The sequence below is a fragment of the Macaca nemestrina genome, chromosome 2, assembly GCF_043159975.1.
Source record: "Macaca nemestrina isolate mMacNem1 chromosome 2, mMacNem.hap1, whole genome shotgun sequence".
NCBI lineage: Eukaryota > Metazoa > Chordata > Mammalia > Primates > Cercopithecidae > Macaca > Macaca nemestrina.
This window is the reverse complement of record NC_092126.1, coordinates 110,218,507-110,235,699: the sequence shown is the minus strand read 5'-3', so window position 1 is coordinate 110,235,699 and position 17,193 is coordinate 110,218,507. Positions and strand designations below refer to the sequence as shown.

The following is a 17,193-nucleotide window of genomic DNA, read 5'->3' as shown; positions in this document are numbered from 1 at the left end:
GGCAGACCCTGCTCGGCAGCTTGCGGTTCCTCAGAGAGGCAGACCCTCTCAGGGCCCTTGCCAAAAGGGTCGGCAGAGGGCAACATGGGGCAGTGGAACAGCACTGGAGAGAGCTTTCTGGAAGAGGGCCAGTAGAGCCGAGCCTTGAATGTGTCAGGCAGACGGGGCGAGGGCACTCTGGGCAGAGGGTGCAGTGGGGAGCCAGGCCTGGGGTGTGTAGGGAAATGTGCGTCCCTGGGGGCTGTAGAGAGGGAAAGGAGGAATCCAGGGGTGAAAGCTGAGACACTGGTCTCTAGGCCAGCAGGGGCTGAAGAGGGAGGCTGCTGAACTGGCCTGGGGCGACTGCCCTACAAGGAGCAGCATCCTTTCTCTTGCCCTTTGTGGGGGTTTCCTGGAGACCCTTGGACCCATAGCCAGGGCTACAGCTGCCTGCCATGACCAGGTACTCACATACAGACACATGTAAACACCCAGGCATAAACACACAGAAGCAACACCCGCAGACACACTCACATAGACATATAGACACACACACACATAAAGACCCAGACCCACAGAGACAAATGCAGACACCTGGGCCATCCCTTACATAGACACAGATATGGAGCACACATAGGCACACACAGAGTCCCCTACCATGGAGGCACCCAGACAACACACACAGGTGTACACAGACCCCTCACCAACAAACACAGACGCACAGAGACCCACAGACACACAGACACCAGACACAGACACAGAGACAACACACACAGACACATGCTGACCTCCGCCTTCCCCCATGCGGACATGGTCATAGACACAGACACACACAGACACATGCTGACCTCCGCCTTCCCCCACGTGGACATGGTCATAGACACAGACACGGGTACAGGGGACTTTGATGCACAGATGAGAGCTAAAGTTCAGAGGTGCCCTTAGGTCATCCCAGTCCTTCTGGTCCCAAAACAACACGTAGCGTGTACTTGGTCCACCCTTCTTCACCTCTTCATCTTACGGACCTGCGGAGGGGCAGCAGGGCCCTGTGTGGGTATGTGCGGGTTTGCAGAAGAGTGTGTGTGTATGTGTGTATGTGTGTGTTAAGCAGTGGCCTTTGTCCCCCTTTCTCCCTCCCCCTTCCCAACAGGTGATTGGGAGGAATGGAGATCCCTCCTCCCCTACCCATTCCTGAGCCCGAACAATGCCCTCCCCAGGCCCCAAAATAGCCCCTGAGCCTAGCCATATCCTTTTATGGCCCTGTCCCTATTGTGCACTGCAGGGGTGGGGCTGGGGTCATGAAGTATCTGGGCAGGATAAAGGCCTGAGCAAGGCGGCTCACCTACCCTGCTTTCTGCATTCTTCTTTCCACATCCCTCTCTATACTTACAGCCCCAATGGCCCCCAAAAAGCCAGAGCCCAAGAAGGATGACAAGGCGGCCGCCAAGGCAGCTCCAGCTCCAGCTCCTGCTCCCGCACCTCCCCCTGAACCTGAGCGCCCTAAGGAGGTCGAGTTTGATGCTTCCAAGATCAAGGTGGGTATGGGAGCTGGTTGGTGGCAGTAGGAGCAAGGCAAGTGAGTGGATCCCAGAGTGGACCTAGCAAGAGGCAGGTCAGGCTCTGGAAGTGAGCACTGAGCTGACGCTGGAAGCTTCTGTGCAGAGGTCAGACAAGCCCTGCCTGCTTCAGGCATCAGAAAGGCAGCAGCAGGAGGGATGATGGTCAGACGTTCTGCAGGACTCCCCTGGTGCTGCTGAGAACTAAGGGTGGGGTCTCGACTGGGGTTTGAGTCTGGACTGTCTTTTCAGTGGTTTTGGAAATGGGTTCTCCCTTGTCCTTCTCCCTGGACTTCTCATCCTTGGGGAATCCCGGAGCCAGTGGGAGCCAGGCAGGGATTTTCCTTCTTCAGCTGAGGGTCCCAAGTCCATACACGCTCCCAGGGTGGATGAGATGGGGAGTAAGAAGCAGGGCCCCTGTCCAGGCTGGGTCTCGCTCAAGTCACCGAGCCCAAAGCTGGTACAGCACTTCCGGGCCTCAGTTTTTAGGTAGGGAACTTGAAGCATCAGCTGACTGGGGACATTCTGAAAGCTGTGCAGGAAGCTGGTCATGGTGGTATGACCAGTGGCCCCAGGAGCCCTTCCCCAGCTGGGAAGTCTTTCTCAGAGTCTAAACTTGGAGGGAGCCATGACTCCCACCTGTGGCATCTGCATAGCAGCACGTACCCTGTGTCCTGCCTGCTCCCTGTTCTTGGCTGGGACCACTGCTGCCCTGGCTGCCTCCTCAGGAGCCCTGTGGAACCCTCCCCATCCCCACATGCCCAGCAAGACCTATATTCCATCGGTGAAGTCTTGCCTCCTGTTCATGAGCCCTTCCCAGAGACACCTACCATGTCCTTCGAGGCAAGGGTTCAAATTCCAACTCTGCTCCATTTTAGTTGCCAAGTTCTTCAGTGCTCTGAGGTGTGGTTTCCTCAGCTGTGAAACAGAACAGCAAGTCCCCTCTTGCAGGGCTGCTGGGAACCATTCAGAGTATATGCATCTGGAGTTGGTCACCCCAGGTCTCAGGCTTGCATTCTGCAGGCCTCGTGGTGAGGCTCTGACCACAGCCATGGCCCCTGGTGGCATTGTCCTTTCTCGCCAGGTCTGAGGTTGGCACAGACACCCTTCTGAGAGGTAGGGACGATGAGACCCCTCATGGGCCCTCTTCCCCCTTCCCCAGGTGGCAGGTAAAGGGCAGGGAACCTTTCCCAGGAGCTCAGATATCCTAATCTCAGCAGGCTTCCTGGTAGAGAGAGCCCTCAGGGAGCCAGGAATGACAACCTCTTCTTCCCAACCTGTTCTTCTGGTCGAGCCGGAAGCCAGGAGGGACAGACATGGTAGGGTGGCCCTGAACAGGGTGTCCCTCTGTGCTGGCATGCACTGTGGACGTTGGTGGGTCCCCGAGGCAGCAGCCATGAGAGAAACGTCAGTCATGCCCCTCCCCCAAGCTCCTTTCCCTCGTGTGACCTTGACCTTGGGGCGAGTGACTGCAGTGATAAAAATAGACCTGGTATCCGGTGAGGAGGGGGACACTGGATCCCTGGAGGCCTCTTGATTGACGTCAATCAAGGTGGCCCCAATGTGACTTCAGCAAACACTCAGCAGCACTGCCCCGGCCCTGTGCTGTCCTGGGGTGCAGGAGCTTCCCAGGGGCCTACAGACAGGGTGTGTGAGAAATAGGTATAGGTGGGGCTGGTGAGTGATTGCCCGGTCTTGAGGGCTCAGGGGTCTCTGTGAAGGCAGACGTATATAGACACATGCTCACACACACACATTCACACTTGTGCTCACCCCTGATGCTGCCACGAGCCCTCAGCCTATACCATTGCCCTTATTCCTCCTGCCACCCTGGGCCTTCCCATATCACTTTTGCTGACAGTCCTGCCCACCAGGCCCCAAGCAAAGCCAGCCTGACTGGGGCTTGCGTCTTAAGGCACATCTGTCCAGAACCAGGAGCATCAGGTAAGGCCCCCACTGGCCTGAGACCTTGGGCATGCGGCCTCCCTCCTCACTGCTACCCCTGATTCCACCGAGAATCAGGGGCTGGGTGCACACAGACTCAAGGCCTTCTGGCCGGACAGGTGGAGGGGTCAAGGAGGCAGGAGAGCGTCAAGGTGGACTGCAGGAGGTCCTGGGGGTGCAGGCTGGGATGCTGGAATGGGACAGGCTGAGACAGTTGACATTCTGGGCTGGCCATGGAGTGCCCAGGAGGAGGCGTGGTCCTACCTTTTAAGCCGGGCATCTGAGTCTTTGGGGTCTCTTTTCAGATCGAGTTCACACCTGAGCAGATTGAAGGTGAGCAGGGGTCTTGAGTCCAGGGGTTGCAGGATTGGGCTGGGGTTCCCTGGTCTGAGGGTCCTGCCAGGGGTGTGGGGAGTGGGGTAGGCTGAGCCTGGGAGTGTCTGTGGCTCACTGCCCTCTCCTGGCAGAGTTCAAGGAAGCCTTCATGCTGTTCGACCGCACACCCAAGTGTGAGATGAAGATCACCTACGGGCAGTGTGGGGATGTCCTGCGGGCGCTGGGCCAGAACCCCACACAGGCGGAGGTGCTCCGTGTCCTGGGGAAGCCAAAACAGGAAGGTAGTGCACCTGCCCAAGAGCCCCATAGTGTCAGTCCCAGAGAGACTGCCTGGGTGGGCTGCCATCCATCCTACGGGATAGCATGAGAATCTTTCCCGACATCCTCCCGTTGTCCCAGTGAGGACACCGAGGCCAGTCACAGGGCCATGCTGACCAGGAGACATGCGGTAATGGTTTGCTAGAGCATCTGGCTCCATGCTGATTTGCCAGGCCTCCTGGTGGTAGGTGCTGACACCTACGGAGGAGTGAGAAGGTCAGGCAGTGACAGCAGTGGGCAGTGGGATGCTGTTATCCCAGTCCTTTGGAAGGATCACTTGAGGCCAGGAGTTTGAGACCAGCCTGGGTAACATAGTGAAATTCCATCTCTACAAAAATTAAAAATTTAGCTTGGCATGGTGGCATGCACCTGTGGTCCCAGCTACTTAGGAAGCTGAGCCAGGAGGATCCTGTGAGCCGAGGAATTTGAGGTTGCAGTGAGCTATACTCACACCACTGTACTCCAGTCTGGATGACAGAACAAGAAGACCTTGTGTCTAAAAATAAATAAATAAATAAATAAATGAATAAATACACAAATGAATAAAAGTTTAAAGCTAAAAAAAAAAAAAAAAGGGAGTGAGGCCCAAGCCCCCACCAAGGGTTTAAAAGTCCCAGGGAAGGTCTCTGATTGGCCTAGCTGCTCCTCACCCAATCACAGGTGGTGGAGGGTGAGGTCTATAAGAAAATGCCATGAAGGGAGGACTGTTTCCCAAAAGTTGGCAAGGGGTTCTGGACAGAGCCCTCCGTGGTGGCTCAGGGCAGCAGACTCCCTTTGTGAATGGCAAAGGGTTATGGAAACAGTGCATTGCTCAGTAGACTATAAAGTGCCTCGTTGTGGTAGCTTGCTTTTAAATGGCACACTGGAGTAGACTGCTGTGAGAACTGGTGTAGACTGTTGTAGAACTGTGGGGGCGGTGGGGATAGCTCCTCATTACCAGGCACGGGGGAGGGGTGTGCCCACCCCAGCCTTAGACCCTGGAACCTGGGACCATTTTTCTGCAGAACTCAATACCAAGATGATGGACTTTGAAACTTTCCTGCCCATGCTCCAGCACATTTCCAAAAACAAGGACACGGGCACCTATGAGGACTTCGTGGAGGGGCTACGGGTCTTCGACAAGGAGGGCAATGGCACTGTCATGGGTGCTGAGCTTCGCCACGTGTTGGCCACGCTGGGTGAGGGCAGCCTCCTCCCCTACCCCCCTCCTTCCAGGGGCATCCTGGGAGAAACCACTCTGTTGCCCCCCAGGCCTGTGACCCACTGGTGAAATGGAGAGAGTTACATAGTTAGGGAGCCTCAACAGCAGACAACAGAACTGTTACTTAGGAGGGGAATAAAGCAAGCATGCTGGTGCAGCTCACAGAAGGGGGATGACATCAGCTCTGGGGACACAGCAGGGCAGGAAGGAGCTGTCTTGATATGCTCCCTTCCTTCCCACGACTCCAGGCCATCGTCCTGGTGGTCATTACTCCAAGGTCAAATTCCAGGGCCACAGCCCTAAGTGGTCAAGCAGGTCGAGTGCCTGCCCCCTGGGGATTCTGACCTCTGTGGAGACTTGTGTACCTCCCACTTGTACCCCCACCATCAGCTGCCTGCAGTAGGGGGTCCCTCTTCAAAGTGATTTTTTCCTGCAGCAAACATTTGAGTGCCTACTGTTTCAGCTCTGTGCTGGTCTCTCTCTCCTCTCTCTCTCTCTGTGTGTGTGTGTGTCTAGAGGTGGGGGTAATTAGGGGGAGCTGCGGCTGGCACTTTGAAGGGGGACCAGCACAGCACACAGAAGTACGGAGGCAGGAGAATGCCAGACTTGGGGAGCAGCGGGTGGTCTCTTGGCCCCCTCCACCATCCTCTCCCAAGGTCCCCAACTCCACCGCATGGGCCGTTCCTCTAGCTTCAAGGGGCTGCCCCAAGGGACTGCTTCTAGGGAGGCCTGGCTTCCTCCTGGTGGAGGGTCCCCCTCTCAGCCTAGTGGGACAGAGGACAGCACATGCTGCACCCCAGGCCCCTTTTTAACTTGTCATTGATTCTCCTGGCCTCAGAAATGGGGTGATGGCCAAGGTCTTGTGAACAGTGCTGGCTGTGGGAATACTGGAGAGGTTGAACCACTGTCTAGAGGGATTCAGTGGGTGCCCCCACCCCATCATGCCTCTGCACGCACAGTGCTGACTCAGCCTCCCACTCCTGCAGGTGAGAGGCTGACAGAAGACGAAGTGGAGAAGTTGATGGCTGGGCAAGAGGACTCCAACGGCTGCATCAACTACGAAGGTGGGCTCAGCAGGGGCAGGGATCTTCCGGGAGGGGAGTGCTGGGACCCAGGCTTCCAGCCATGGCTGCCCCATGTTGCATCCCTGCCACTCACTCTCCTCTTCTTTCCAGCATTCGTGAAGCACATCATGGCCAGCTAAACCTCCTGCCCAGGTAGGCACCCACTCCCTCCTGAACCCGCTGCTGCCACCTCCCTACACTCCACCAGCTGCAGTGCTCACTTGACATCCTGCTGCCTCCATCTCCCTCCTCCTCTGTAATCTGCACTGCCTTTGCTCTCAGGAAGCCCAGGGAAGGCTGTGCAGGGACGTCTCATCTCCCATGTGTGATGCTGACACCAGCGGCCTGGAGTCGGGGGAAGGAGGGGAGCGTATCAAGACCCTGCACAAACCCTCGGACCTCTGCGTGGCTGCCATCTCTGGCCCCTCTCAGGCTGTGCTTACCTGTGACGGCAGGCAGCTCCGTCCCCACCCCATGGGCCTCATGAATAAATGCCTTCTTGCCGGCCTTCCTTTCTGACTTCCTTCCCTTCCTCCCTCTTTTTTTTCCCCTCTCTCCTTCCCTCCCTCTCCTCCTTTTTCTTCTGTCTTTCTCCTTCCCTCCCTTCCTACCCACCTCCCTCCCTTTCTTCCTTCCTTCTTTCCTACATTCCCTCCCATTTTCCTCCTCTTCCTCCCCTTCTTCCTTCCTTTCTCCCTTTCCTCTGTTCCTTCTTCCTTCCCCCTTTTTTCCTTCCTCCCTTCTTTCCTCTCTCCTTCCCCTCCTTCCTTCCTTCCTTTCCCTCTTTGTCCCATATTTCTCCTTCCCCTCTTCTCTTTCCTCCTTCTTTCCCTCTCTCCTTCTTTCCTCTCTGTGGCCCTTGGCTTGCCTCTGTGAATTCTGTGGCCTATGGACGCTGAGCTGGAGGAGGCCGAGTGCTTCTCTGTTGTGCTTGCCCCCCACCCAGCCTTCTGTAGGAGGCAGCCATGCTGGGGCCACTAACAGGGATGCGGGCTGCTGGGAGCCTGAGAGCACTGTCTGAGCCGTCTCACTGCATGTCCACCAACTGGGTGACCATGGGGCACTGGCCCAGAGCCACTCTATCATGGGTGGGAAAGCTGAGGTCCAGCACAGGGAATGGCCTTGCCTGAGTGACATTGGGAATGGGTGACAGGGCAGGAGCTAACTTTGTCCCCAGGTTGTCAGAACTGAAGGGGCCTTACCCCTTGCCCTGACTCCGATGGGGAAACTGAGCCACTCTGCCAGCAGTGTGGCTCTAGGTCAGAGGTGGAGGCTTTGTGGGGATAGCCCTGGGCTCCTCAGCAGAAGACAGCATGCAATCCCTGCGTGGTGGAGAGAGGTGCACACACCTGCAGAGCCCTGCCCCATTCCACTCCCTGCTCTGGGGCCAGGGTCCCTCCCCTGGGTCCTGGATGCTGATGAGATAGAGAGCAGAGGCTTCCTGGAGGAGATGATTGGTGCAGGCTTGATGTGAAGGGAGAGCAAAGCCCTGCAGAGAGGCTGGGGGCCCCAGATATAGAAATGTAGGGGAGATCAAAGGCTTTGAGTGGGGAGTGGGCCACACTGGATGGGAAACATCTTGCAGGCCAGGAGGACCCAGGAGTCAGGGCAGCTCCAGAGGGAGCCTTTTCATGACCTCATGTGGATGCGCATGTCTGCGTGGCAGGGGGGATGTGGTGGGGTGAGAGTGACTTGGAGGGCCGGTGTAGATCAGACTGCCCAAGGGGCTGTGTGGTGTGGGGAGTCCTGAGTGTGTGTGAGAGTGTGTGTGGATGGGGGTTGCCGGCAATGTGGGAGAGAGTGCATGTGAGGGGTGAGTGTGTCGCAGGAGTCTGTTGCGTCCTCCTTTCATGCTCTCAAGCATTTACTGAGCACCGACTGTGTGCCAGGCTGTGTTCTAGGTGCTGGGAACACTGCAGAAGGCAGTGGAAACCTCTGCCCTTGTAGAACTCACACAAACCAGACAAATTCTGGCAGTGGAGTGTCGAATGGTGCTAAAGGCAGAGAAGGACTGAAAGCAGGGAGCGCTGTGGTGTGTGCATGCATGTGTGTGTGTGTAAGCCGGGAGGTGGGTGACATGTTAAATAATGAGGTCAAGGATTATCTGAGCAGGAAATAGTTGAGCAAAGATTTAATGGAGAGAAGATAATATTTAGAATACATAAAGAACTTCTGTAACTCAACAATCACCCCCCAAACAACCCAGTTAAAAAATAGGCAAATTACTTGTATGTATACATTTCTCTAAAGAGGATATACAGGCCTGGTGTGGTGGCTCACGCCTGTAATCCCAGCACTTTGGGAGGCTGGGAGAAATCACATGAGGTCAGGAGTTCAAGACCAGCCTGACCAACATGGTGAAACCCTGTCTCTACAAAAATACAAGAATTAGCCCAGCATGCTGGCAGATGCCTGTAATCCCAGCCACTTGGGAGGCTGAGGCCAAAGAATCATTTGAGCCTGGGAGGCGGAGGTTGCAGTGACCTGAGATTGCACCACTGCACTCCAGCCTGGGCAACAGAGCAAGACTCCATCTCAAAAAAACAAAACAAAACAGAACAAAAAACCAAAGGATATACAGATATAGCCAATAAGCACATGAAAAGATGCTGAATATCACTAATCATTAGATAAATGCAAATTAAAACCGCAGTGAGATACTGCCTCACACCCATTAGGATGGCTGTTACAAAACAACAGAAAATAACAAGTGTTGTTGAAGATGTGGAGAAATTAGAACCCTTGGGCACTGTTGAAATTTGAAAGTAAAATGGTGCAGCCACTGTGGAAAACACTATAGCAGTTTCCCACAAAATAGAATGACCAGATGACCAGCAATTCTACTTCTGGGCAAGTACCTAAACTACTTGAAAGCAGGGTTTGAACAGATATTTGCACACCCACGTTCACAGCAGCACTATTTGCAGTAGCTAAAAGGTGGAAGCAACCCAGGTGTCGTGGAGGGCGAATGGGTAAGCAAATGCGGTCTATCCACAAGGGAGTGTCACTCAGCCTGACAAAGCAAGGCCATGCGGACACATGCAGCAGTGTGGGTGAACCTTGAGGACATTACGCTAAGTGAAATAAATCAGTCACATACACACAAAATACTGTACGAGTCCACTTATCTAAGGGTCCTAGAGTAGTCAAATTCATACAGACAGAAAGTAAATGGTAGGGGCTGGGGGAGGGGAGATGGGGAGTTATTGCTAAAGGGAAAAAAAGGGAGAGATGGAGTGTCTTAGGCTGGGCTCCCCTACAAGTGATCCCTGAGACAAGGGCCAGATCAAGGACTACCTGCAAGTAGTCTGCCTGGAAGGTGATTCCAGGGAGCGTGGGGGGGGGGGTGGTGGGGGGCCTGGGAAGGAAGAAGATCCCCTCAAAGGGGTGCACGCAGAGCAGATGACACTATGGGCAAAGGGGTCTCAGCCCTGCTGGGAACCTCCAGGAGATGGTGGTATTGTCTCACTGAGGGATGAGGAAGGCAGACTATCTACAGACTCCCATCTGTCACTGGCTGGGCAGGGCCCCTAGGTGGGCTGGAACATTCCTGTGCGGCAACTCAGCATCTGCTTCAGGAGGCTGTGTGGGCATCTGAGGGAAGACGTCCTGGCAGAGGGCACAGAGGCCTGGTGATGGGAGCAGAAAGTGCCATGGAGAGGGGCAGGTCCTGAGTCGGAGAGGTCGCTGCAGCATGTGCCCTGGCGAGATGCTTTCTCAGTGCCATCCTGGCCGCTGTGTGGAGAAGAGACTGTGGGGGCCACAGGAGCAGCAGGGAGGCCAGTGAGGAGGGTCCAGGAGAGAGGAGACGTATACTTGGCCCAGGGTACTGGCAGGGGTGATGATCGTAAGTGGTCGGATTCCAGGACTGTTTTGGAAACATCCTCAGCAACATCATGGACAGATTTCAAGGCTTTCTGGTTCAGTCCACTCCAGCCTCAGATCTGATTTAGGGGAAGGAGTCGTGATCTGCTCTTTCACAGTTTACCGCCACGGCACTGAGAGGTGCATAGTCTGTTGGCTGGTGGGGCAGATGAAGGCGCTCTGTGCCCCGTTGCAGTGCACTCGGCCAATGAGGGCGTCTTATTGTGCCTGTGTGATCTTGGCAGGCTCTGGCCAGCCTTCCTGGCCCATGAGTGGCTGAAGACCCACATAGAGGGGAGCAGGTCCCAATCAGGCTCTACCTCCAGCTTCCTCCTGGGCAGGTCACCCCCTGAGGTGGCTGACACTTTACTGGGCAGTCCCCAGCTCCCGCCTGTTCGGCGCACCTTGCTCCTGAAAACCAAGCCCAGAAGTGTTGAGCTCCCCTTCAGAAGTCTGCATGGAACTGAGTGGTCTCAGCATTTTCTTTCTGCGTATGCCTGCCCTGGGTGGAGTCCTGAGCAGAGATTGCACCCACTGTCAGTCATCTCCAGCAAGGAGTGCCCTGCATCCAAGTTCACATGAGTCTCAGGCCTCAGGCATACATGTCCCACTCTTTCAAGAATGCCTGCTCTTCTCGTTTCCAGGGTGGCCCGCAGTACTCCCAGGCTTTTCCCAAACATACCCTCCTTCCTGCAGGCTTCCCTAGTCCCTGGGGGCTACTGTCCCACTCGGTTTGGTTTGGTGGTAGAAGGGAGCATCTTGTAATTCCCTCGTGACATTCCCCAGCCCCCAGTCTTCTTGTGTGGCTGGGAGGGGATGGGTTGGGGGCCCCTTGGTCTGCTGGTGAGGGCAGGGCTGGGGCTGTTTTTTGATGAGCCCTGGCAGGGGCAGTTTGGTTCCACTCGTTGCAGTTCAACTCCACTTAGAATGTGCCTCTGGCCCAGCCATGGCCATGTTGCTACCCTGGGGCCATTTACCTCTCATATGTGGCTCTGCTGACCACGTGTTCCTGGGTTTGGGTCACTGGCTGTGGGTGCAGGCATCAGAGTGGATGGGGTGGAGGCACCTAAAGGTGGGACTCAGCTGCAGAGGTGAGCCTTCTCCTTACTCAGCATCCTGTCGTCCTGGCTGGGTGAAGCGTGCGTGTGTATGTGTGCTTAGGTCCACAGTTGTCCGTGTATGCCTGTGGATCTGTGTCTGTGAGTGAATGTGGGCTTGCGTTTGCATGTGTGTTGTGTATGTGTGTCCACGTCTGTGAGTGTGTCGGTGCCCATTTGTCTGTGCATATGTACATGTGTATTTGCCACTGTGTGTGCATGAGTGTGCGTGCCTGTGTCCGAGTGCATATGTGCTGGGGGGGACTCGGCTGAATCAGCACTGGCGCTGGGCAGGCGGCACTGCCAGGCAGGCTGTGGCCTCCCCACAGTGGCATAAACACTGGTCCCAGCTCCCCCCTCAAGCAGGGTGGTCCAGCCTATGGCCGGTGGAGAGGGGTGGGAGGGCAGCGGGTTTGCCCTTGGGCCACCTTGATACCCCCCATGCCTCAAGTGCCCTGTCACGTGCCCCATAAGGCTGGGGTCTGTTCTGGGGTGTCTCTGTGCCTCACTTTCCTTCTCTGGCCTGGGGCCTGATCTCTGAGGTCTCCTCAAGGTGGCAGGAGGAGCCACCTCTACATTCTCAGTCCAGGCTGAGTCAGAGGGTCGGTGGGGTACTCCAGGGGTAGAGTTCAGCTTCAGCACCCCAGGCAGGGCCAGGCAGTCCCCCTGAAACTGCAAAACCTAACTCAGAAGGTCTAGTGACACTGCAGGAGCAAGGTTCTGATGGACCCTTGGAATTCACTGCTTTAGGGCAGGGTTTGGGGATCTGGAACTTGAGCACAAGGGCAGAGGATTATCAGAGCTGGGCCTGCGATGGGCCCAGAACAAACCATCCCTCCACTGCTCGGATGTTCCTGCGTGGATGCCCGTGGCTCTTGTTAGCCTGCCGCACCCTCCATCCTCTCTTCCAGACATCATCCCCAGGGATCCTGGGGTTACCACTGGGACATGAATGAGATGGCATGGAGTAGCAGTGCCAGGAAGGCCAGAAATTCAGGCTGAGATAGAAAGAAGTCAGGTGGGATCTTGAAGAAGTCAGGCATTGGATGAAAATTTTGCCAGGCCACAAGAAGAAAGGAAATCAGTGCAGCCGTGAGAAAGTGGACTGTAGGGCTCACAGCACTCAGTGGCAGACAGTCTTATGGAAAGCTGATGGAGGCCTTAAGAGAGGTCAGGGGGTGACGGAATGTATGGAACAGGGGAGGAGGGGCCAAAAAAAGTCAGGTAGCAGTGTGACAGGAGCTCCTTGTGTTGCATACGGTGGGGTTTGGGGTGTCCTCAGTGGTTGGTCCCGAGGCCATGGGTAGTCGTGAGAGTTGTGGGGTCAGGGAGAGGGCGGGCCTGCCTGGGAACAGGGGAAATGCTGATCCAGTCACCTCAGAGCACAGCAGGAAAACCCGGATCTTGAACCTGGTGACCCAGCACCGAAGTGGTTCCCTGGGGTTCTCCCAAGTTCCTTTCAACCAGCCCCAGTCCCTCCCTGGCCCACTTTTGGGGGTTATTTGTTCCCTGTCCTCCCAAAGCCACACAATCCTGGTTTGCCCAAACGCTGACAGAGCACAACTGGAATGTGGCGTGTGCGTGTGTGTGTGTGCACATGACACTCCCCCAGGCCTGATCACCCAGCAGGCCCCTCCAGTCTCAGCAGCCAGGGCCCAGGGCCTCTTGGACAGAGAAGGCCCTCGAAGGTCAGGTCTGGGCTGGGTTCCTGCCTGCACCCTCATCTCCAGCCCACCTGAGGACTCCTGAGCTTCCACCATTTTCTTTCACTCTCCACCCCCACCTCTGGTCTATGGGCTTGGGTACCTCACATATCTACCGAGGCCGTGGCCATGGTGCACATCAGAACCTTTCTGAAGGGCCGTTTGGGGTGGAATGGGGCAGCCGGAAGACTCAGACTCCAGACTCCGCACTTCCAGGTGCCCCTTGGGAAAGTTCAGATCTTGGCAGCTTCCTGATTTTTCTACTTTGGTCCAGCTGGACATGAGTATGCCCTTTTCCTTACCACAGCTATGCCCTGGGGCTGGAAGCCTTGGTCTTCCCTCCCCTCAACCCCTCTGCCATCATACCCTGCTCCTGGTCTCCTTACCTCTCTCCCGTGGTAGGCTTGGAAGCCATTTAAAGGTGTTCTACAATGTCATTGTCAGCCCCTGAGCTAACTGGGAGAGGTGGTGAGCCCTCTGTCCTGAGGAATATGCAAGCAGAGGGGAACCAATCCCAGCCAGAAAGGCTGCAGAAGGGGCTCTTACCCTGGTGGAAATTGGAAGCACTTGGGCATTTCCAAGCCCTGAGGCCCAACTTATCCCAATACCCAAGAAAGTTTTGAAAAAATGTCCTATATTGTATATTTTCCAGGATCCCAATTTATGCATCTTCAATGCTTGTCTTTCTTCCAAGATTGCACCCTGCCTACTTTCTTTTGCCTTGAGAATATCCTTTTGTTTACAAAAACAATGATGACGGTAGCTGTTGTTTTCCATATCTCTACTTGGCAAATAAGACCTTACCTTACAAGTCAGTTTTTAAGTTTTGAGGAAATTTCACAGTTTGTTGCAGTCAGCATTTCCCAAACCCCTGGATAGAGACCCTTGAATGGAGCAGATCTTTGCCAGGTCCAAGGTTCATTTGAATCAACTTATTCATCCATTCATCCATCCATTCTCCCTCCCTCCCTCCCTCCCTCCCTCCACCATGTAATTTTCAGGTGTTAACTGTGCCGCACCTGTGATGAGTAACAGAGGCCCAGCCTTGCCACTGGGATGGAGTGGGGAATGGGAACTTGGCAGGGAGGTGCTAATGAGCCTCTGGAACAGGCAGGTGCTGTGAGGTCAGGGCTGGGGGTGGTGGGGCACAAGGGAGAAGATACATCAACTCTTTGTTGGAGTATCTGGGATCCTGAGATTCTGAGTTTCCCCAAACCTCTGGATGTCCATACCTGTTTCCACCTCTGGGGCCCGCAACTGGAGGTGGGGAAGCTCATGGCAGTGACCTCACATCCCTAGCTGCAGCACAAGGTGTGGGATGGTGGCTGCTGTGGCAGGAAGGCAGATGTTTAATGGCTTCTAGCCCCAGGAAAGGTGGATGGATCTTGAGGCTGAGGGATGAGAGGGAAGTGAGGTTTCCCTCTATATGGCCCAGGCTCAGTGAGGGGTCCTGGGTTGGGCGCCCTCAAGAGGGTGACATGGCCAGACCCCAAGCTCTAGGCTGGGACAGCTGTATTCCTGGAAAGGGGCCTGCTCTGAGGGCTGACTCAGGCTCTGTGCAGTCCCTCTCCAAAAGGGGCCTTTCTCATAGTGATGGAGTTCTTGGGGTGTTTCAGAGTAGAACTGGACATATGGGAGGGCTCTCGGCTCCCAGGCTTGCAGTGGACTCCAAGAACCCTCCAGGACCACATTACAGAGTCACCTCTACCCTCCTGGGCACTCGAGAATGCTGCCGTCAAGCCCCAGGCCTGAGTGGGCGTACCCAGTGATGGGGTGAGTGTGCGCAAGGCAGCCTGAGCGCTGACAGGGACAGCTGGACTCAGTTTCCAGGCCCCCGGGTTGCCTGCCCCACTTGGGCCCCTGCCCCATTTTCTCCTGGGGCCAAAGTCCCTCCTCCAACCTCTTTTCCAGGGCAAGTCTGACCAAGCTGCTGCCTGCTTAAATGCAACAGGATCTTAGACCCTGCCGAGGAAGCTCTGCATGGGCAGCTCTCAGATGTAGAGGAGAAATCTGTCTAGGGCCTCCCCGTTTCTCTGAAATTGAGTCTCCAGAACTGTTTCACCCCTGGCTGGCCCCTTGGTGGTTCACTAGGCTGGCCGTGGCCCTGCTATTTTCTAGGGATGGAGCTTGCCCTCTGTAAGGCCACTGACTCAGTGAGGGCTCAGTTTGCCAGGACCTGAGCAGGGCAGGGACTTTGATAATTCTTCTAGCACCTGCTCCAGCGGGGGAGACGGGGGTTCTCTTTGTGTTATGAAGGGACCACTGTGGCCGCCTGTGTGGAGGGTGGAACAGAGTGGGTGCAGAGAGGCAAAAAGACAGTGTTATGGGAGGGTAACTGGGACACCTAGGGGAGGATAAGTTCAGGTGCAGACTGTTGGGGGAGAGCCCTGCAGGTCTCCCTGGGATGCTATCCCATCCATCTCTGGCCTTAATTTCCCTTCTGTGCCGGGCTGGAGGTGTTGGAGACTCTGGTGTTCTGAGCCCTGGAGAGGCCCCTTCTGGACTCTGAGCTTCGGGCTGGGGGCGGTTGGGGGAGGTGACAGCTGCTTTGAAATGTGGAGAATAATAAAGCAAGGAATGTCTGAGCTCAGGGGAAAAAAAACCCGGCTCGCCAGGCCTCCCACCCAGCTGAGCATAATGAATTAAGTATAGGCAGGCACGTTTCATGTGGGGGTGTGGGCTGGGGGAAGCAAGAAGGCCCCAAATGAGAAACAGGGTCCTGGGCGGGCTGCCAGGACCTGGGGGTTCTGGATCATCTGACCTGAACCCTGGGGATGCCCTCACTCCCCAGAAGCTTCCCCTCCATCTTCCCTTGGTCTGCATGGGTGAATGGGTGAAATGCATCCCAACCCTATGTTGACATCTGACCCTAGGCTGCACGCTGGCCCTAACCCTGACCCCAAAAGGCCAGAAATTGGAGAAGGTGTGGTTGACTTGGAGGGATCATCTCTTCATTCTCGCCCTTCTACATGCATTTATTAAACACCGATGGGGTGCCTTCTCTATGCTGGATGACGGAGTCAACGCTGCCCGCTGTTGAACTGACTGAACCTGCAGTCCTGCCCATCATCCTCTGGGGAGCAAGCCCTGAGGCTTTGGAATGCATCCTGCTCCCAGTCTCCCAGCCCTCTGCTTCCTCTGGCCAGTTCTTCACATATCCCCTCTGCTCCATGTGAGGTCATCCTCCCTTCCACCCTTATGTCCTTGGCACCCACTCAGCCTCCCTGCCCCAATCTCCCTGGGGCTTGGACATCAGTGGCTTCCAGGCCCACGCTTTCAGGTTGTTACTCATGCTCTTTCCTTTTGCTTATCTGCCTGGTGGACCTCATTCATTGACCGCCAAGACTGCTTTATAAAAGACTGCACTGGCCAGGCACAGTGGCTTATGCCTGTAATCTCAGCACTTTGGGAGGCCGAGGCAGGGAGATCACTTAAGGTCAGGAGTTCAAGACCAACCTGGCCAACAATGCGAAATGCTATCTCTGCTAAAAATACAAAAATTAGTTGGGTGTGGTGGTGCGTGTCTGTAATCCCAACTACTTGGGAGGTTGAGGTGGGAGAATTGCTTGAACCCCAGAGGCAGATGTTGCAGTGAGCTGAGATCGAGACACTGCACTCCAGCCTGGGTGACAGGGTGAGTGAGACTCTGTCTCAAAAAAAAAAAAAAACCCAAAAAACCAAAACAAAAAAACCTCCCCTTCCCAGAGTGGCCCAGGGAATAGGTAAGTAATTGAGCCATCAGCAAAAGGGCATATTCTCAGCCAGGAAGCCAGAGAGTGGTGGAGGCAGGTAGTAGGGCTGTTCCTTGGGCTCTCCAGCAGGGATTCTTGCCTCCCGGCCTCTGCCAGCTTGGGGCAAGACTCCCACTTTATTTTTAAGAAGTCTGGCCTGGAACTTGGAGCTCCTTGAAATATTCTCCCCTACAGTCCCTTCTCTCCCCCACCCACTTTAATGAAAACCATTGTTTTTCAAGCACATGTTAATTAAAAAGCAAACATGTTTTGTTAAGTAATTTGGAAGCTCTGGTTCTGCAAACCATAGCCATTCCAGTTAAATAACATCCCTCACTCAGCTTACCCCAGTGTTTTGGGAGCTGAAGACCCCCGTGGCTACTGCAGATGCACTTCCCTT

General features: G+C 55.2%; 1 protein-coding gene across 3 annotated transcripts; it reads left to right on the top strand.

Annotated features, from left to right (window-relative positions):
- The first annotated feature begins 1,297 nt into the window (after positions 1 to 1,297).
- Positions 1,298 to 16,571, top strand: LOC105480374 (myosin light chain 3). Of its 3 annotated transcripts, none has more exons than XM_011739097.2 (7): positions 1,298 to 1,514; positions 3,785 to 3,812; positions 3,947 to 4,096; positions 5,138 to 5,311; positions 6,321 to 6,398; positions 6,510 to 6,551; positions 15,936 to 16,571. In XM_011739097.2, exons 1-6 carry the CDS (start codon positions 1,377 to 1,379, stop codon positions 6,536 to 6,538), a joined length of 597 nt encoding a protein of 198 aa, XP_011737399.1. In that variant the 5' UTR covers positions 1,298 to 1,376; the 3' UTR covers positions 6,539 to 6,551; positions 15,936 to 16,571. The 3 variants fall into 3 exon arrangements, with proteins under 3 accessions (XP_011737399.1, XP_011737398.1, XP_011737397.1); XM_011739096.2 differs by lacking the exon at positions 15,936 to 16,571 and adding an exon at positions 6,685 to 6,905; XM_011739095.2 differs by lacking the exon at positions 15,936 to 16,571 and adding an exon at positions 6,681 to 6,905 and having other exon boundaries at positions 1,299 to 1,514.
- Positions 16,572 to 17,193: the final 622 nt, after the last annotated feature.

Excerpts from the sequence above, each read along its gene's own strand:
- LOC105480374 (XM_011739097.2), top strand. The coding sequence starts at position 1,377 with ATGGCCCCCAAAAAGCCAGAGCCCAAGAAGGATGACAAGGCGGCCGCC. Across the intron at positions 1,515-3,784 it reads TTGATGCTTCCAAGATCAAG|ATCGAGTTCACACCTGAGCA; the intron begins GTGGGTATGGGA and ends GTCTCTTTTCAG. Across the intron at positions 3,813-3,946 it reads CACACCTGAGCAGATTGAAG|AGTTCAAGGAAGCCTTCATG; the intron begins GTGAGCAGGGGT and ends CTCTCCTGGCAG.